This window comes from Microplitis demolitor, chromosome 2 (assembly GCF_026212275.2).
Source record: "Microplitis demolitor isolate Queensland-Clemson2020A chromosome 2, iyMicDemo2.1a, whole genome shotgun sequence".
Lineage (NCBI taxonomy): Eukaryota > Metazoa > Arthropoda > Insecta > Hymenoptera > Braconidae > Microplitis > Microplitis demolitor.
This window is the reverse complement of record NC_068546.1, coordinates 16,969,289-16,992,235: the sequence shown is the minus strand read 5'-3', so window position 1 is coordinate 16,992,235 and position 22,947 is coordinate 16,969,289. Positions and strand designations below refer to the sequence as shown.

At 32.7% G+C, this 22,947-nt stretch overlaps 1 protein-coding gene across 3 annotated transcripts in view; it reads right to left on the bottom strand.

The window, feature by feature from the left end:
- Positions 1 to 22,947, bottom strand: part of LOC103576410 (uncharacterized) — a 313,115-nt gene that overhangs the window by 263,179 nt on the left and 26,989 nt on the right. For 2 of the 3 annotated variants that reach the window (XM_014442664.2, XM_053742846.1), the window contains one exon: positions 22,343 to 22,531. The exons of the other annotated variant lie outside the window; for it this stretch is intronic. In XM_014442664.2, the coding sequence (XP_014298150.1) occupies positions 22,343 to 22,531 (189 nt within the window). The remainder of the gene's footprint in view (positions 1 to 22,342; positions 22,532 to 22,947) is intronic. 3 annotated transcript variants of the gene reach the window in all.

Below are 22,947 nucleotides of genomic sequence, written 5' to 3'. Positions count from 1 at the left end.
GCAAGAAAGGGATTATTCGGGCTGATTTATGGGGCCCATACTCTCCACCATGGTGAGTAAAGAATTCTTTTTTACATAAAATAAAAGAAGGTCAACAGCTGACGCACCTAGGGTCTATTGACACCCTAACGACGTCAATCTGGTCAAATTAAAAAAATTCAGTCTGATTAACATATAAGTCAGAATGTAATAATAGTTATATCTAATTATGTCCAAATATTTCTATGATTATATAAAATTATATTTAAGCATGCATAGTTATTAGGGTGTTTCAAAAAATAACAAATATTTTTTTCTTCTCAGAAACAGGTTCAAAAGTTTCATTTAGGTATAAAAATACGCCCGTAAAAATTAGAGCTCTTAACCCTTAACGGCCACACCTCACCCAGGCCACATAACGCCCACACGGGGTAACTCCCTTTTTTTGAAAGTTTTTTGACGAATTTATTTGAAAGGTATAATACCTCTAATTCCACTTTTTTTAAGCCTGGGGTGACTAGTTAAGAGGTTCCGCTTCCCACTTCTCTATTTATCATAAGAATAACATGGAAAAATTTTTTCTTGCGTCTTCTGATTATTATAACTGGCTAACGATGCGCCATAGGAAAAATCTGTTGACATATTGCGTAGAAAATTGAATTCTCTGCAAGAAAAGTCTTTTATGGTTTTTTAATAAATGCACTCGTTCAAATGTAACTTGAACTTGAATTCGAATTTCTATTAGATTTTCAGATTTTTTTACTTTTCCGGCGAAACTATCGAACTTAGGGATCATCCATAAATGACGTCACACGTTAATGGGGAAGGGGAGTATTACCAAAGTGTGACATAGTGTAACAAGGGGCATGGGGGGGGGGGTCAAGTGTTTTGTGACGCCATATGTTAAAATTTAATATACTAAAATGCGAAGTTTAGATGAGAATAAAAAACTTTAAAAAGTTACAAACTCGATCTGTATTTATGAATATTTTAGCATTCTCGCTATGAGATTGGTGAATTTTATGTTGATTTTATTAGATTATTCAATAAAAATAAGTAAAAAAATGAAAATAGCTGTTTTCTCTCGATTATTGTTAAATTCATGTATAAATTTAAAAAATGTGTGATGTCACATCAGGAGGGGGGTTATAAAAATGCGACAACCTGTGACAAGGACAAGGGGTGGGGTTCAAAAGTCCTAAAATTCGTGTGACGTAATTTATGGATGGCCCCGTCTCACAAAATATTACGGAACCTTTTCTTGTAGACAATCTTATTCCCTAAAAATTGTCTTTCATAAATTTTTTTCTGTAAACAACCGAATGCACAAAAAGATTCTGGTGTAGGTATGGTTTAATTCAACAACTAAAAATTACTTAAGAATTAAAAATAACTTATTTAGATATTTTAATTGCAATACACACTAAAACTGTGAGAAAATAATATATATATCACGAATGCGACTAGTAATACGTGAGAGCGAATGCATCTACTTTGATCACGTATAAATACTTGACATGTGGCCATTAGCAGTTCAGACTGCGAGTAACCCTTTTTTACATTCTCAATAAATAGAGCCTTAATGCAGTTGCCTTAATGTATTAGCTAATTATTGAGAATATTTTAGCTGTAATTCAGCTGAATTATAACTCAAGAACCATTTAAATTAGCAAAAGATAAGCGAAGTCGTTAGAAGTACGTGGTAGTACGTTAGAATACACGATGCAGAATCATATAATGGTGGCGTCTTCTCAGTTCGTTGCCGCTCAGTGGTGTCGTGTACAGCATACCTGCACTAGCGAATTTTGCTATTGGCTTAATACGCGCCAACAAGTAATAGTTAGCCGTCAATTTCTCTCATTGGTCGGCTGGTAGCCGAGCTCTTATATCGACTTGACACGGCCTTGAGCAAGAAATTGTATGTTCCATGCCCAAATAGTGAGTGACCCGGCACTAGTCAGACCTTGAAGTCAGTTGCGAGTACGGCAGCTCCCGGACGTAGCGAAAGTACACGAAGCTTTCTAAATGATTAAGCTCTTGACTGAATACTTTTCTACTCTGAACAACTTTAAAATGAAAATAATTAAAATTAAAATAACTAGAAAACAATGAAAAATTCGAAAACACATTATTCAAAATATTTTGTAAGGAATAACATTGTCTACAAAAAAGGTTCCATAATATTTTGTGATGAGTTCGATAGCTTCGTCGGAGAAGTAAAAGGATCTGAAAATTTAATATAAGTTCGACTTCAAGCTGAAGTAACTTTTGAACGAATGGATTTATCAAAAAATAATAAAAGACTTTTTTTGTAGAAAATTTAATTCTTCACAAAATAAGGTAACAGATGTTTCCTACGGCGCATCGTTACCTAGTTATAAAAATCAGAAGACGTAAATAAAACATTTTTCTATGTTATTCTTATGGAAAATAAAAAAGTGTAATGCAGTACCCTTGAATGTTAATAGTAAGAGCTCTAATTTCCACAGGCGTATTTTTATACCTAAATTATATTTTTGAACCTGTTCCCAATGTAACAACCGATACACATGAATTACTTTTAATCCCAAATAATAAAAAAATTTAACTCAATTAAATTATTTTTGAAATATTTTTGCTATTCAAAGCACATCCAATGAATTCCAGGAAAAGGGGGGGGGGGTGTTGGACTTGCTCCGGATCAATTGAAAGTATTCGGAAACGAACAATAATTATTAATATCAAAATATAATAGTATAGCGCATGGAGAAAGAGAGAGAGTGAAATAGAGAGAGTAAAACAAGTGGATAATAATTTAACATCATCTAACATCGATGAATATTACAGTTCCCACGAATTTTCTGTTGATATTATTTATCCGAAAAGTAGAGTAAAGAGCTCCTGTCATTTAAATCAAAATTTTATTTCTTTCTGTCTCACTACTAATGGAATTAAAGAGTTCATATCCACCCGCTAATAAATTCAACGGTTTCCCATGGACTCTGGTAGTCAATGATTTTCTACGATATAATTTTCAGAGGCCCAAATTTGAGATAAATGTCACTTAAATTTACGATTTCCTGTTATTTTCTATCATCTCCATACTATTCTATAATAAGGAGATCAGAGGTAAATTTTAAAATCTTTTCTTAAAAATTAAATTATCGCTCGTAAAAATATGTACCACTAATGAATTTAAGTAATTAATAGTAGGTCACTAACGAATCAAGCGCTTGTATCTCTGAGTCCCCTACAATTAGTAAATTTTCCAACATGACAGAGGTTTCCGAGAATGCAAATAAATGTCACTCAAAATTATGACCGAACCCCTTTATTTTCACGCTTTCAATATTCTTAGCCCCACTTTTCTCCCAAAATTTTCATATATAAACCCAGGAAAAATAATTAGAGTCAGTCATTACTTCAGCTACTAAAACTCTTGCCGGATCTATCCGCGAGTAAGGTTCCAAAGTTCGTTCTCGTGGCGCTCCACAGCCTAGGCAACCGGGGGTCCTAGATCGATAATCGGAATTCAATTTTAAATTAAACATAAAAAGATCATTACCGTCATAACTAAAACTGTTGTCGGATCTATCCGCGAGTAAGGCTCACTGAGTCGATTTCAACATTCGTTCTCGTGACGCTCCACGCCTAGGCAACCGGGGGTCCTAGGATCGATAATCGTAACTCGATTCTTTTACTTAAAATATAAATTACGCGACTTAACTTTTATTCTTAAAACCTTTCCTCGTGAGGTCCTACGCCTAGGCATCTTCCTGGGTTGGATACCTAGAGTAAAATAATTTGAGTTCGCAATAGAATTAACCAAACTCCTTCACGTGACGTCCACCGCCTAGGCAACCGGAGTCCTTGTTCGGGAATAGTTAATCCTGTTAATAAAAATCCTAAAAATCATTATAAATTCACTTGAAGGCAAAGCCAGCCTCTCGGTTCAGCGTGCAGTGCGTTCATGTGAATAGATTCAACCTGTGAATCTCAGTTAAAAACTATCATAAAACATTGTAAAATTCCTGTGTACACAAATTCAAATTGGTGAATCTGTAGTGAGTGTTTGTGCAGGTATTTCAACCCACTGGGGTAAGTTCATTACTGTAATATTTTTGTAACGTTTAACTTGTCAATATACTACACATGTTTTTGTATACATCTGTCTCTTTATTTGCTGTCTTTTTCTCCGGCATTCGAGTGCTGGTGATCTAAATCATAGTAACCTTAAAGTTACAACGTATATCTACTCGATTTTCGCGACGGAGACGCGAACTCCCTCGATATAGCGTATGAGGTCGCCCACGCGTGATAATAATAATTATAATAAATAATAATAAACAATATTAAATACTGAGATCCGTTTAAAATAATATAATAAATTTAAATATTTATCAGAATATAAATAATAATTATATGTCGTGCCTGGACCAGCTCCTCAGGCTGGGTTAGTGCACGCAGGCGCCAGACCGTTTATGCTAAAACGGACAAAATTTAATTCAGGGGAAAATCTGCGAGGGAAAATCCGAGCAAGTGACTCACGACAAAGCGGACAAACAATTGAGAAAAATAAAATGAATAATAATAAAAAAAGAAAAATAGTAAATACATAATAAATAATTATATTACAAATAATAAACAAGATCAGAAAAATGAAATAAAGCAGTAGGAAAAGATCCAGGAAAATAAATATTAAATTTTTCCCGACAGCTGTTGGTTTCCGAGTCTTTAATTTATATAAGCAATATAAAATTACAATTTTTCACAATATTTGATTTCAGGTAAATTTAGATTAATAATGACACTTGGTGATTATATAAAAAAAAAATAACATTACGTAAACTCAACCCAAAATAAATATAATTTAAGTTAATTAACAATATTAATTTTAATATTAAATAAAATAAACCAATTATTTCATCTGAATGTATCCAATATAATAAATAATAATAATCTCTTAACTTTATTTTACTCTCTCAGCACTTGTGAGAGGGAGAAAGACACGGAATTTATCCTCACTCACACTCCAAAATGATAAATTCCTCGGTATTGCCAGTTTATAATTTTTAAATTAAAAGTTAAATTATAGTTTTAGTATAAAAACCTCATTAATAATTTTTACCGCTGGGGTACATAAATAAATAAATCACAGAATATAAAGTTACCTAATTATTTTAAATAATAATAAATATAAATAATAATTGATAATGTCGTATAGATATTTTAAATAAGAATAATAATTATAATAATTCGGGAATTTTTTATCCGAGTGCTGACATCAGTGCTTGAGGAATCTATTCAAGCACTGTATGCGCTCTATAGCTATATATACTATACGTGTATATATAGGTATACCGGCAACGCTTTCCCAACGCTGCACTCAACTCATATATATATATATATATATATATATATATATATATATATATATATATATATATGCGCAATAATATCAGAATAAATCCACCAACAATAATGAGAATAATAATTAATGATAATTATAGACAACGCAAATCATAGATCATCCAATATCAATTATTAATTAATTATTTTTCCCTCGCCGCGGCGACCAACAACTACCGGGGGAGGTTATCACGCGAGAAAATATGCCGTGAAAGATATTCACAGTACTTACTCAAATTTTCTCCAATGACTCAAAAAAAATATAAAAATTGAAATAAATGCCAATTAAATCCACCCGGTGAATCTACTTGAATATTTATCTTTAGCTTTCTCAATCACTGATCAATTCACAATTCCGAATAATAATATTTAGCGTCTATCCGCGATGCTAGTCCGTATCTTTCTAACTTAATTCTCTCAACCTCCACCTGTTGGTCGTCGCACACGTGGCACCACCATCGCCTTTAATTTCCATTATAATTACTTTTGTCAGCCCTGGGCCTTACTTAAATTAAAAATATAAAATATAAAAACAATTCCTGGACATCTGAATGATACATAATTAATTAATTAAATATATGAACTATTTATATATAACTTATTCCTATTTTCATTGTACCCGGTAACTGAAATAATAATTATTTAAAACTTATTAACTTGACATCGGAATTTTAGCCGAGGTATCGATTTACCGTTACCCGGCGGTCAATTTTTCGACGAAACTGACATCCTTAGTCGGATGACAAGTTTCAATAAAATAATACATTAAACAATCGTCGGGGCATAATGCTACGCTGGATTATGCATCCCAACTGTCTCAAAATCATAAATTATACAAAAATCAAGCATTTGCATTTTTAAATTATAAATTAAAATCTATCCACACATGTGCTCACCCATAATCAGCGCGCATGCGCTAGCACCGTGCACGGACCGCTGTCTCCATCGGCGAAATGGCGGAATGCCCGCGCAACGGTTCAAATTCAAATATAAAATCTAATTATTTAACTTATACCTAACCAAAAATTAAATAATTTGAATCGTTACGTGACAAAGTAAGACAGGGAAAGAACACGGTCTTCTCGAGGGCCCATATTCACCGAACCAACATCCCTCTCGCTCAGAAAGTCCTTGACCTACCCTAACGCCACGCAGGTCATTGAACGGGACGGTCTATAGTACAACCGCTCGGTACGAATAGACACATAAGTTGTAGAACAACACGAAATTATAACATTCTTATATTAGCCACGTGAGTAAAGATCCTTGGTTGGATGACAGAATAAAAATAATTTCACATTATAATTTATAAATTAACAATCGGTGCCTGATCCCTTATACGTTCTCACACTAACCACGTGACGTTCAATCGAACTCCTTGGCTGAGTTATAGAATAGGGAAAATCGGCATTCTGATATTAAACAATAAATTAAATTACCCTTTCGCCCGTCGCCTTCGCTCACTTCGATCGTGACACCAATAAAGAAAAAAAATTTGTTATTTATTAAAACACACTAGATGTAACCAAGATATGACTCTTGAAGCCAAAAAGAAATGACTATTTAAAACTATATATATCTATTAGGGTGTCCGTTATTTACCAAATTAGATTTTTTTACTTGGCTATGATATAAATCATTTATTTGTGATCCAAAAATAGAAAAAAAAAAATAAGTTTATGCTAATGCCGTTTAACCCTGCCTAAGTAATCATACGTTCACATTTCAGTACAATGAGAAAAATGTTATTACTCACTTATAAATAAGTACACAGTAATGATTAAAACATAGTTCTGTAGGAAATTTCCCGATCTTCAAATGGTCTTATATGTTTTTTTCGTGAATCCAACTGTTTAAGAGGTATTGAAGGTCAATGTTTGGTTTGTTTAAAAAAATTGGCGTTTTTGTTTGAAATTTGATAACTCCCTAACACCTATAAATAAAATTAAGCGTTGAAAATTTTCTTGTAGGAAATTTATCGCTCTTAAAAAAAGGTTTCTCATACTTTTTCTGTAAATCCAACCATTCAAGTGATGTCGGAGCTCAAAATTGATAGATTTTAAAAATAATGTTTTTCGATTAAAATTTTGTAACTCTTCAGCGCACGGATATTTACTCAGGCTTCTAATAGATTTTCGTTGGAAATTTTCCGTTCTACAAAAAAGATCTCTTTGATTTTTTTGATAAACTCAACCGTTTAAGAGATATTTAAGCTTTAAGTAGAAAGAAAAGTTTCACAAACCAACTCAAAATCTTGCTCTGATGATAGAAAAAATTTCTTTTAACTTAAAGCTTAAATATCTCGTAAACGTTTATCGAAAAAATTAAAGAGACCTTTCGTGCAGGGCGGTAAATTTCCGACAAAAAACTGTCAAAAACCTCAGTAAATATCCATTTGCTGGAGAGTTATAGAATTTCAGTCAAAAAACATTATTTTTTAAATCTATCAACTCTGAACTTCGATATCACTTAAATGGTTGGATATACAGAAAATGTGTAGGAAACCTTTCTAGAAGAGCGATAAATTCCCTACAAGAAAATTTATAGCGCTTAATTTTATGTCGAGGTGTTAGAGAGTTCTTAAATTTCAAACAAAAACGCCAATTATTTTAAACGAATCAAACTTTGACCTTCAATATCTCTTAAACAGTTAGATTCACGAAAAAAATATTAGAGACCTTTTTTGAAGAGCGGAAAATTTCCTACACACATATGTATTAGTTATTGCTATGCGCTTATTTTTGAGCAAGTAATAAAATTTTTCATTGTATTAAAATGAGAATGTATCATTACTTTGGCAGGGTTAAACGGCATAAGAATAAGCTTTTTTATTATTTTTTAATCACAAAGAAATGATTTATATCATGGCGTAGTAAAAAAATCTAATTTGGTAAATAACGGACACCCTAATAACTATGCATAGTTATAAATTATTATATCTAAAAATGTATTACAATATCTAGTTGTAATCATGATGTAATCATACATAATTTTGTATGACCATAGTGATCTAATCTAAATTCCAGTGCTTATAATCATGCATAACTTTGTATACCCGGGAAAAAAAAGCCAGACCTGATCATACATTAACAAGCATGAATATTAAGGCTTGATCAGGGGTGACACGCTTCAATATCCGTGGACAAAATATCTGTGACAAAATATCCGCAGACAAAATAACCACACGACAAAATATCCGCGGACAAAAAACCTGTCGACAAAGTATCCCTAAAAAAATTCAATCATTTATTATGACTTATTATTATAATCATATGTAATTTCGCATTAAGTATTCGATGAATTAAATGATAAATGTTTCAAAAATATGATTTTAATAACTTTCTTTTCTGTTATTTTAAGTATGAAAAGTTTAATGTGATGAATTCATCTTTTTGGTACGTCAGTTTTCAGGATATTCCGTCCGTAGATATTTTATTGCTGTCGCGATTGCAGATCGTGATGGGCGTAGGTACGATATTCGTATAAAATGTAGTGAATAAAAGGGTACTTACATTGATCAAGGACCGGTCCTATGACCTGGGCTCACGTGACCAAATGCTCAGTTTATTCTATTTTATATTTAATTCGCGCCCACACAATATTGTTGAAGACAATATTGATAAAACCCAAAACGATTTCCAATTTATTATGTGACTGATCTAATTTCACAATCACACGTCGAGCGGTAAACGTGAGATTGTGTACCCCCTACTGTGAACTATCGGTCTGAGCGGCTAGACAGGTAGAAAAATAAGGGATAAAAAAAGGTGGGTTGCCGAAAAGCCTCGTGAAGCTAGTATCTCATTGTTAAAGAAAAATTGTCTGATAAATAATGTTTTTCAAATGTTTTATGTTAACGAGTATTTATTTATTAAGGACTCAATATTCTCAAAATACAAAAGGGTTACAAATGGCAATATTTAAATAGTAAATATAAAAGTAAATGTTTCATGCATATAGGTCACAAATATTTCGGAGTATTTAAAAAGAAAAATACCAAACAATGGTTACAATGTTTAAAAACGTACCCTAAACAGGTTTTGGTGAGGTGTCAGGACTGTCAGCAGTTACACAGGACACTTATTCATGACGCGTTCTCAATTTATGTGATTTTAATTTATCGAATTATTTATTTATTTAGTCTACTTTGTTGTATAAGTTTCAATGTTTATGCGTTTTTAAATCTCTGTAGGTTAAATTAAAATGAAGGTCTTCGCGCTTCTCGCGGTAAAATAATATCAATGTATTCAGATTCTTCGCGTCTTCGCGGTAATATAAAATATAAATTTATAAAATCTTCGCGTATTTTCGCGGTAAAAATATTTCTAAATATTTTTCAAATTCTTCGCTTTTTCGCGGCAAAATATTATTCAAAATCTTCGCATTTATCGCGGTAAAATATTCTTTGATTCTTCACGTTTCTCGTGGTATTTTTCGATATAAAAATAATGAAAGTGAATGAAATTAAATGGATTAAAATAAGATGAAGATAATCAATGCTGTACCGGTGCTAAACGGTTGATATTACTTCACGACTTACAACGATCAAGGACCAATCGTACGATCTGGGCTCACGTAATCGGATGCTATACGCTAATATCGCGTTAATTATGCTTCTGAAGCTAGTAGAAAATAATATACCGATTAGACGAGTGCTTACGACGATCAAGGACCGATTCAATGATCTGGGCTCACGTGACCGAATGCTCAATCGGGATACCAATCCTCTAGCCACGAACACCGTCAAGTGTCCGGAGTTCGGTAAGGTTCAGAGTTTGATTCCCAAAAGAACTGATGAGCTAAAGTCCATGGTCTTTTTATATGATCCTCACATATGAAAAGTGGTGGTAACCAGTTTCCCATACGAGAGGACTCGGACTCGCCCGAAAGTTCTAGGCCCATGCACACGTGTGATATCTGGGAAGCAGATTTTGACTATTAAGTAGGCCGATGACCTGGTGCCACTCTGTCGCCGAGCATGCAGGTGCGCATGAGTTAGGTGGTCTATAGTTTTGAGATGAAAAATCAAAGAAGTCTACCGCTTCTATGCTTAGATTAGTTAAATGGGAACGGATACATAAATTTTAAAAGTACGTTAAGTAAAAATGATGAAATTTCCAGAAAGAGAAATATATAATACGCGTGGTCCATTTGTACAATACGAATTAATTGTAAAGCGTTGACAACGCTCAGGTAGGTATATTTGTCCGGTACGACTTCTGGCGTCAGTAAGTCGGCGTTATACATAAAAAGGTTTACGTACAGGTGGTTTTAGTGTGTACTTATTTTGGAAGAGAGGAAGAAAAAAAACAAAAAATTAAAAATTTTTGAATGTAGCAGCCGTGACATTGCACATACAAAAAATTCGTGAAAAAAGGGCGCTATCTTTCACATTACTTTACGTGTGGGTATATTTTTGTAATTGCATACACACAAAATTTGTGAAAAAAGAGCGCAATAATTCACACTTATTTATGTATGCATGAATCATATGTATTTTCGCATGAAGTATTTGATGAATTAAAGATAAATATTAATAAAATATTATTTTAATAACTTTCTTCTGCTGTTATTTTAACTATGAAAATTTATTTTTAGGATATTCTGTCTCTAGATATTATTTCCGCGGATATTTTGTCGTGTGGTTATTTTGTCGTGTAGTTATTTTGACGCGGATATTATGTCGCGGATATTTTGTCCGTGGATATGTTGTTACGCAACCTGATCAGGTCTGTTCATGTCTGTTCATGCCCATCCAGGTAAAAAAATTATACATAAAAAATGGCCCTGTATAATTATATACAATAATGTATAACTATATATAATTATATATAATTTCTAAAAAAAATAAACGATAACATTCGGACGAATGCAGAATTCGAACTGTAAACCTCGCGCTTGAAAGTTTGACCCACTACACGTTGACCTAAGAAATAGATTTGAAAAATAAGTTTCGTATGAACTTCAAGTAATAAAAATCTTATGCTCGATAAATTCTTAGTCAACAAAATTTTATATCTAATTTATTAATTACTGATATATAGTTATCTAGAATTATATCTAGGTTATATATAATTACAACTACGTTAGCTATATATAATTATAACTAAGTTTTTTAAATTTAATCTCATATATCAGGCATGGTCAAACATGATCAGGCCTGAAGTTTTGAACGTTACAGACATGATCATGCATGAATAGGCATGATCATACATGAACAGACATGGTCATATCTGAACATTTTTTACCCGGATAGTCAGATAGAATAATATATTAGTATTTCTAATCATTTTAATTTTTGATGCTATCAACTATATTATTTCCAATAAAAAAAAAAAAAACATAATTAAATCTTGAATAACAAATTTCTATAACCTCAAAGTGAGATTGAGGAAAAATGATGAGATCCAACTATACATAATTATATCTAAACGGTTATATATAATTAGATCTGTATTCGCAGGATCCAACTATATCTTGTCATAGAAAACCACATCTTGTCATATTTAGTTGAATCCTGGCAACATTCGGATCTAATTATATCTGACCGTTTAGAAATAATTATGTATAGTTAGATCTCATCATTTTTGCCGAGAAGAGCATTGCTGAATTTTGGAAACTTGGTAAGAGATGATTTATTGGAAATTAAATGGTCAACAAAAAAAATCCTTGAACATTTGGTTATAAAACTAAGGGCTCAACTTTTCACCTGTGTCTTTTTCTATCGTACTAAATTTTTGAGTGTGTTCTTAAAAAAAAAAAAAAAGTAGTTGATCTTTTTGAATCGGTCTAATATATATAATAGTGACATTTAAGGGCAACTTTCTTTTCAACGCACTAACAGCTTCTATTCTTCTATTCTTGCAGGAAGGTAAAATGAGATGCCTGTGAAAATCAGAGCCCTTAATATTAATAGGTGTCGCATCGTGATTTTCTGTTTCTCATATAAGTAACATGGAAAAAAACAAATTTTCAGATTCGAATTTTATACCTCGGCAATGGCTCACTGCGCAAATAAGTGCAGGATGAATTCGTATAGAGAATAAAACGCTCTACAAAAAAAGTCTCATCATTTTTTGATAAATCCATCTGTTCAAAAGTTATTGGAGCTTGAAGTCGAGTTATAATAAATTTCGAGATCTTTTTATTATTTTTCTGATGAAACCAACAGATTTATGACAAAATGTCATAGTCTTTTTTCGTAGACAATTCCATTTCCTACAAATTATTCCTAACAATGTTTTTTCGGATTCCACATGATTTTCTAGTTATATCCATTTTAATGTCAAGCACGAAAAAAAAAATTCTCTGTTTGATTTAAAGAGCTTGACATTAAAATGAGAGTAACTAAAAATTATGTGGAATCTGAGAAAACTTTATTATAGAACTGGTAGGAAATAAAAGTATCTACAAAAAAGACCCTATGACATTTTGTGATAGATCTGATAGTTTCGCCAGAAAAGTAAAAAGTTCTCGAAATTTACTATAACTCCACTTCGAGCTCCAATTACTTTTGAACAGACAGATTTTTCGAAAACTGTGTTACGTTTTGGGAAATTACCCAAAATTAATTAAAAATAAAAATAATTTTTAATTATTTAATTTTATCCAGGTTTGGCCTCGTTAGAGTGTCTATAGACCCCTGGTGGGCCGTGGTCGTCGATTATTTTATTAATTATTAATTTTAATTGTTTTTCGCGATTTTAAGTATTTTCGATGCTGGTTCCAACTCCATATAATTATTTTTACAATAACAGGTGAATGGTAGGAAAATTGGCAGGAAATTTGAGGGAAACCTGAACTGCTGTTGAGCGCTCAGGGTTATAGGACAGGGTGGAACAGCTGATAAGCGCTCGCCCCTGGGAGGTAATAATGTTATGGACAGGCCATGGTGTAGGTGAAAATATTGGGGTGCCAATCAGCACCCTACAATAAGGTTAAATTAATTTAGGATTCATTATAATTTATTAATTATGGCTGGTGAGCAGAGGTTTGAACCCCATGAGCTCTCTCGTAAGACTGACTATTTCGTCATTATAAAAATATAATAAAGCCAACAGAGATGACAAAATGTTGACGCTGCATCTCAAGTTCCCTGTGAGAGAATCGTCGTAGCCCGGATCTCATGCATCGTCATCTGTTTTGACTACCCGCGAGCCACGGCGACTCTCTTATCATAACCGATTTCCGTTCCATTGTATAAAATTATTTAATTAAAAGTAATTAATTTAATTTAATCAATAAAATATTACGGGAACGTAACAACTGATAATTCAATTTTTTAGTAGCACATACAATTTCCTAAAAAAAAGAATCCTGGGCTTATCTGTTCAATGAGCCATAGTCGAGTTGAAAATTTTTAACGGGGGATATTTGAATTTTCCGCGTTAAAATCTTATTATTATCAACTATATGAGCCGTCGATAAAAACTATAACTACCCCAGTGTTATCCGGGGTAGAGCATGACTTGTCTTGACGAGTGGAAATCGTAGGGGCTGTCTGTCAGTCCCACTTAGTTATAAGTAGGAGTGACCGAATTTTCCGGAAGTTGCCGAATTCGGCAACTTAGGCCGAATGGGTGCATTATTATAAATGTCGGTCGAACTGAGACCAAGAAACACAACCGGACGGACCACCCGAAGATCCAGACATTTCAATAAACGCAGGTAATTAACCTTATTAGATTTGGCTTCTATAATTGTGGAACCAAACGATGTTCAATTAATTTATTATAAATACCAGGCCCTTAGTCGGTATCCTTATAAGTCTTAGCTAATTATTCTGGAAAAGTAGGTGAAGGAGAAAGTACGAGGATAAGGAGAAAGACCAGAAAAGGCGAGATAGTGAGAGATAGAGGAGACAAAGACTGAGAAGATGACACGTATAACGTTCGCGTCTATTTCACACGTCCCACGCCGGAGTGTGGTTGGTGCTCAACAGCCGTTATGGCCCTCCGTTGGTGAAAAACTGAAAATAAAAATAATACAGAAAACAAAATCCCGCTTGGAGATATCCCAAATCTCCCCGGACACTCAGCTCTGCTCAGGCTGGGTTAGAAATCCTGGTTGGGCGCCAGTTGGTGTGCCCCACGAACAAATTCAAAATAAAATACAACGGAGAAATGAAAATGAAAATAAAAATAAATGACAGGGTAGCAGTTTCAGATTTTAGGAAAAGGAAAGTGTAAAATGAGCGAATAAACTAAATGGATCTGGTTTAGGCGAGGTTGGTTAAACAATTAAAAATTACACAGATTTTGTTACTAAATAAATTATAGATTTATTTACACTTATTTACACTTAAAAATTATGAGAATTATGATTAATAGCGAATGCGACTAGATAAATTATACGCGATAGCGAATGCAAACTCAACGATATAATTCACGTATAAAATTGACACGTGGTCAATAGCGGTTAAGTCAATAATAATTAATTAACAATTAATTATTGGCGAAAGAACAATTTATTTATTCTCAATAAATAGCAGCCGTGATATACTGTCTAAATATTGAGGATAAGTCAGCGTAGCGATTTAGTTATAATTTCACACAAGTTAATTACTGAAGCGGTTCAAGCACGAGGTTGCAAGTAGCAAAGACACGTTGTAGAAACGTCTGAGCGAAGCGGTTAGACAAATAGTTGTAGAATGAAATTGGTAGCGTCGTTGAGTCGTCGAGGAGCTTGGTGTCGACGTGGCAGCCTTGTTGCATATAACGAATTTTCCTATTGGCTTAAAAGCGCGCCAACAGGTAGCAGTTGATAGCGAGCTCTCTCATAGGCTGACCAATATAAGACGAATTTTGTGATTGGTCAGCTTGTAGCGGGTTCTCAGGACGTCTTGACACGATCCTGAGTTAGAATAGTGCCGGGCCCAAAGAGCGAGTGACCCGGCACTATTCTGACCTTCAGTCAGTAGCGAGTTCGGCAACTCCCGAACCGAGCGGAAATGCACGAAGCTTGATTCAAATTAATCAAGCTCGTGACTGAACAGAAAGCAAGAAAAAGATAGCAGTAATTTGAATAAATAAACTCTAAATAACTACCGGGTTGATGACCATTTGTTTCAAATATATATTAAATAATAAATTAAATAGTCAATTGTATCGCATAACAGAATAAACAATATCAAAATAAAATGATAATAAATCACTTACAAAATAATACGGGTATGCGTATACAAATTATAAATAATAATAATGACTAAACAATAAGTATCTTAAACGCAAAGAAAAATAGTTTACTGCATGTAATTACTGATATTACTCGCACGCAATATTCAAAATAATGATAATCTAATCTCAAGATAATCTTAGGTACTTCAAATAAATAGTTTTCGTATAATTTAACCACTGGTGAATGCTATGCAATATTCACAAAATAATAATCACAAAATAATAATTAAAATTTGTAATAATTACACAAAAATAATACTTCAAATAAAATGGATAATTATTAACAAACGGTATTATAAACATACAAGTTGCGCAGAATTCCTGCCTCAACAACTTCGCTTAATATTTATTAATTATCAGGTATTTGTAAAGAAAAATCCCTGATTATTGATGATTATTATCGCATATAGTAATCATTATTAAGTAAAAGAAATTACTAACTCATAGGTAAATACTAAAATAACAATTAATGTCTATAAATAATAAGGAACAATAACCAAATATTTATCACAATCAATATTTGGTCATGACCAAAATACTATTGAGTAATTTCACTTATTGTATTAGTATCTACTGGACACAAAATAATCACACATTTCATCATATGCTTATGAAAAATATTAATACTCAGGAATTGCTATCTCTCTCACACTTATGAGATCGGCAAATGATCACCAACTCGGGAATCAAATTACACGCCAATGTATTAGCCAAAAAAAGGACTTACAGTTTACGTATTATTCAACTCCCTTGGTTGCACGCTAATACGGTAAATGTATTTTCCTTTATGCGGTTTATCAAAATGCTCAAATAATGCCCATGGGTTTATATTATCTACTCAAATTACCAGACTTTCCCACGTCTGACCATGGCAGCACGTGAATCTCACGCCGGCACCTAGGCCGGCGCCATTTTGTCATATATCTCACTTCACCCAATGGAGATATATAACTGTCGCATGTTATTTCTGTACAGTACCACCAACATAATACATAACTTCGGCCGTGTAATTTATCCAGTTCCTGACGTTAAATGACCAATTGTCTCTTTCATAATTAATTTCAATATGATTGACCGATAAATCAACCAATGATTTATTCATAAAACTAGTAAATTTATTTATAATAAGTAAATTTACGGATGCCAACTGTTGCGTTGACGCGCATGTGTCAACCAATCAAAATAATCATAAGCATATAAATGAAATGCGCAATTATTTTTCCCAGCGCTACAAAATCCAAATATATACTCAAATTAATCAGTGAATTACCTTGATTACAACACAATTTATACCTAAGAAAACAATTAAATAGAAATAATGCAATAATTAAAACAAAATCTTATATGTAAACAAAATAATTATAATAACAATGCATCAGATGAGACGTGTGAGCAGCGTGTGCTGCCCTCTGTTGCTCACTGACCTGATGCGAGACTTCCGCGATATTCCAATATCGTGAAAAACGGAAACGACAGACAAAGGAACCTGACAAGACAAACCACCGGACAGAGATAAGGAAATTCACCAGGAATAAAATTAGGTATTAATTAAATTAAATCTCCTTATCTTAGGCCGGAATTTCAATTTAATTACAAGAAATTAGTCGTTCGTCAGGGTAATCCACGTCTAGGCCATTAGTAAATTAATTAGTCGTAAATTTGTTAAATTAAATTTAAGCCAGACGTTCTCTAACCGGATCCAGGCCTATTAGCCGGGTCCAGGGCATCATTCATGATTCCAGGTCACTGCTGGAAATATTGCGTCGTAGAAATTTCTAGGCCTATTGTGTGAAACACAGGCCAGAAATTTCGTGTTTTAGTCCGAGTAAATTTATTGATAAATTAAAACAAATAGATAAATTAATTAAATTTATAACAATTAAAATAAAATTAATTTAATAGATAAACCAAGAAATAAATTAATGAATGATTAATTTAATAATCGTAAAATTTTTCGATACAAATTAATTGATAATAATCAAAATTAGTAAATAAAATTAATTAATAATTTACCCTCATTAAAATTAATAACAATAAGTAAAAGTAAATATCGAAAAGAAAACAATTAAATAAATAGAGATAAAGAACGGTTGCGATGGAGAAACTGGGCATAGATCAAGCAGATCTGATTTTAATAAAAATTATTGTGATAATTAACTAAGGTTCGTCAGGTAAAACGATTTTTAATTAAAGTAACATTTTCAAACAAATGCCAAACGTAGTTGGTTAATAAAAGTTGCGTGCGGGCGTGTGTGAAATGCCAAAGGTAGTTGGCTTAGTTAAGGTTTAATTAATTATAATATATGGTTTATTAAGATTATAAGGTTTATAAGTAAAAAGATATAAATTAAAAGGGTTCATAAAATGAAAAAAAGTTAAAATTGTTATATTAAATAAGTCTAATTTATTTAAAAAATTATCTTTCCTCTTCCTTCTCTTACAATTAATATTATCACCGGACCTGAACATTAAGAACCGGTTCTGGAAGACCGTTTAATACTTTCAGTGGCGTCCATAAATAAGGACGACCAAGGTAACAGTACCCCTGTTATAAATTCCAAACTAAAAAGAAATTTTTTTCCCACGTTATTTGAATGAGCAATCAAAAATCGCGATATGCTACCTCTAAAACTTGAATTGAAGAGCTGATCTTTTGACAGAATTTTGATTTTGTCATATTCTATCGATTTCTGGTGGTGTCAAAAAAAAAATAACGTTGTTTTTTGACATACTCTAATATATATATATATATATATTGTAACATGATGAAAAATTCGACATGGACTCGTACTTTGAATTCATTTTAAATAATCAATAATTACCGGATGAGCAAATTCTAGTGACATCTAGAATCGAAAATTTCGACTTCGACGGAGCAATGGATCCACCAAATGGATTGAAACGAGAGATTCGGGATAGACTCCGTACTGAACGGCCACCTCTGGCGGTTTAGAATCACGGTGGAAACACGTCAAGTTTGTTCCATTTTATCACTGTGATTACGCTGTGTATCCACCGTGATTCCATAGTGGCTTTATTACCGTGTATACATGGTGTTTCCATTGTGATTACGAAGTGGATACGCCGTGGAACCACGGTGGTGAAATGGCACAAAGCCACCGTGGAATCACGGTTGATATACCGCGTAATCGCAGTGGAAACACCATGTATACACGGTGGTAAAACCACCGTGGAATCATGGTGGATACACTGTGTATACACGGTGGTAAAATGGAACAAACCCACCATGTAACCGCGGTGGATTCACGGTATTTACACTTTCACGGTGTTTCCACCGTGATTCAAATCTACGAGGGACGTTTTTGTATTTGAACAATTCAACTCCGACCAAAAGATCAATTTCGATTCCGATTTTTGAGCAATTCGATATTCGCCTTTAAGAACAATCCAAGTAAACAACGAACAATTATTCGAAATAACTAAATTTCGAGTGAACAATAAACCGCCGTCTGTGAACAAGCCAAAGTATCGGTGCGGAACCTGAACAAAGTGTACGACTGAGTTTTTTTGTGAATGAACAAGTGAAACGCGTTTTGTGTAGATAATAATTAATTTAATAATTGATGACTTGTAATAATTGTATGATAATGCGATTTTAAAGCGTTGCTAAAATAAAATATTATTTTATATTTTATTTTATTTCATCGAGCAATTCTGAGAATTACGGATTATCCGTGTCACATTCGCACCGGCCGTAGAGTTTTGCCGTGTACAATAATCTGACGTCACTCGTCAAGTATTCCGTTCAAACGCACGTTGTATGTGTGTGTGGAAAATAAAATCATTTTATTTCTATTTCGTCAACTGACTGTTGTTTTTCTCCGAGCAATAGAATGACTTTGTTTTTTTGATCAACTACGATTTTTTTTTTTGATAATTTTGTTTATATCGAGTCAAGCCGACGACGGCATTTATATTTTGTTGTAACCGATAATTTGTGTGAAACCAATCAATTATTTTGTTTATTTAAAATACGACTAATTTTGTATAATTCTGATCAAGCATTTATCGTAATCTTAAGTGCCTGATCTTTCCCCGATCCGCCACCCTTAGCCGATGTGTTTTTGACAATTGTTTATTTGGTGATTATTGAATCACCTGGCGCCCAACATTTAAATTCTTAAGCAAGGTCCGTAAATAGTGCGTGTAGTCGGACTTCACTCCGGAAGATCCCCGGTGGTGAAAAACTCGTTACAATATATATATATTAGAGTGATTCAAAAAAATCGAATATTTTTTTGTTTAGCTTTCGACATTGAAAAGTTGGTTCTCGGGCACCTCTTAAAAATACTCACCAAATTTGAGCTCGTAATATTAATAAGAAGATCCTCCTCATCACAGTTTTCCATTTTCTCTTTGGTCCCGTTTATCAAAGTCCATATTTCATTATTCATTGATGGTTCAACAAATCGTCATACATGTCTTCATAGGAAATTGAATGCTCTACAAAAAAGGATCAGTGTGTTCAAGCGATAACTTTCACCATTTGAAAGATATTTGTGATCAAAGTTTAGAGAATTTGTTAAAAAAAATTTATTTTTTAATAATTTTCTACATCATTAAAAAATGATTACTGATAAATGAACGTAACATGTTTTTGTAGAAAATTTAACGCTCTACAAGAAAGGTCTATTGTGTTTATTTGATTTCTCTACCCGTTTAGAAGATATTCCTAGCCGAATCCCAATGCGTTCTCTCCAATTTAGTAAAAATAAGTGAATATTTACTATTTCAAAGTTTAAATCGAACCGCTTATTTCAAAAACAGGTTTAATTTGGCACTAAGAATTAGCGAATATTCACTAATTTTATTTATTCATGTTTAGAGAGTTGGAATTTCGAAAGTTTTTTAATAACTTTTTTAGATTTATCAACTTAATTCATGGATTTTATAAACATTCATAAGAATTTCAGCTTATACAAAAAGAATAAAAACATTTTTAAAGGGTATTCTGAAACTTAAAATAAAAAATGGATAATTTCGTTGGAAAACTGAGAATTTTTCCTACGAAAAACTATTGTGTGCTCATTTTTTTAAAAAAATTGTTTCCTTCAAAAAAATCTGGGCGTCGGTTGACCCTGCGGGCCAGCCCCAAAACTTCACGCTGTTTTCGACCTCACAGAGCTCGAAAACATTATTGTAGATATATTTTCGAGTTCTTCGAGCTCGAAAATGCTATCACATGCAATTGTTTTTTTACGATCTTTTCAAGCTCTAACAAGTTACCTGTTATGCTGAAGTTTGAAAATTTAAGAATCGAAAAGCATCAATGAAGCGGTTTTTAAAATTCAGTTCCTGATTATGTTCAGTAAAATAAGTGTATTGAGGCAGAAATCAATGTCAGGGATCAAAATCAAGATTTAAATAAGTTTTGACTCATGTAAGAAACAATAAAATATGAAATATCCGATAAAAATATTAAAAACTACGTTTTATCGATTTTTTTGTTAATAATATGATTTAAACTAAAAACCAACTTTGATGACATTATATGATCAAAAGAAACCATAAAATAGATGAGGTGGTATGATATCAGGCACATTTTAGTACGTTATATTATGATTTATCCGCAAAAAATAACATTAAATGTTATTTTTTTAACTTTTCAACGCCGATATCTTTTGAACTAATCAATCGATTTTGATAGTTGACGTGGCAATCGACGCGTTTTATTGAATTCTAGAGCTGATTAAAATTTGAAATCGATCGCGTCAGTTGTTTTGAAAATATTTAGAAAAAACCGTTTTTCACCATTTCTTTCTCCCGCGATAACTCTCGAACGAATTATCCGATTTTGATGTTTGAGGTGGCAATCGACGCTTTTTATTGAGTACTAGAGCTGATTAGATTTTGAAGTCGATCGTATCAGTCGTTTTTGAGAAATCAATAAAAAACTAAAAAAAAAATTTTTTTTTTTCGTTATTCGCAAATATTTTCGAGTCTATTCCATCAAATAATCTGAAATTTTCAGAAAAGTTGATGGCCGACAAGCTCTTTCGATTGCCGCCTCAACCATCCAAATCGGTTCATTAGTCAAAAAGTTATAGACCGATCACACACACACACACACACACACACACACACACACACACACACACACACACACACACACACACACACACACACACACACACACAGATATCATTCTAAAAACAGTCAGAATAGCTTCCTAAGACCTCAAAACGTCGACACCTGATGATATTTCGATTTTCGCAAATCGGGGTGAAAACAATAACTTCCCGAAATTTTTGAAAATCATCGATTTTCTTAGCGGGAAATTAAAAAATTTTTTTTAACAAATTCTTTAAATTGATTTCAAATATCTTTTAAATGGTGAAAGTTATCGCTTGAACACACTGCTTCTTTTTTGTAGAGCATTCAATTTCCTATAAAGACATCTATGATGATTCGGTTGAACCATCAATGAATAATTAGAAATGGACTTTGATATCAGGGACTAAAGAGAAAATGGAAAACTGTGATGAGGAGGATCTTCCTATTCATATTAAGAGCTAAAATTTGGTGAGTATTTTCTAGAGGTGCCTGAGAACTAACTTTTCAATGTTGGAAGTTAAAAAAAAATATTTAATTTTTTTGAATCATCCTAATATATATATACATCGATATTATATACTTACATCAACAAAATTTTCTTTTAATGAGTGCCATGGAAATAATTTTACGGTTTATTGACTCTTATTTTGCTTAACAAAAATTATAAAGGTTGAATCAGAATTTAACATCAGGTTTTAATTAGTAAGTATTATTTATTTTCTTACTGAATATTTCCCAGGCACGTAAATAGTCTGTGAATAACTGGTAGTAATTTGAGTGTTTGGAATTTTCGGCGATGCATTTGTTTCTCGTTGCCGTAGTTCTTCGAGAGGCTCCAGGACGTCACCATAATGTGTTTGAAAAAGATCCGCGTATCTTGATGCAAGTCCTTCCAAGTACCCTTGTTCACCTTCCTAAAATCATTAATTTCATAAGAAGTCACTATAGTATTAAGTCATCTCTTCATTCTTCTCTTTTCACTATTTTTTAACATAATTTTAGACTGCGTTGCTAAATAAAGTATAATTCAACACAACCAATTTGTGATGCATTCAATGTTTGTGTCTAAGTAAATTAAATTGACATTAGTTCATCTTGATATATTTTTAGGCATCCACTTCAACATATAGAATAAAATTGTGTACATATCAATCACGATGAACTCTAACATTCAGAAATATAAAATTTATCCCTCAAGTAGTTATATAGCCTAGGGATCTCATTAGTAAGAAAATCTAATTTTAAAAATTAATTTACGAGAAGCAGGCTTAAAAATAAAATCTTTTTCAGAAAGTGAACTATGATTGTATTCCTGAATAAACAGTTCGTT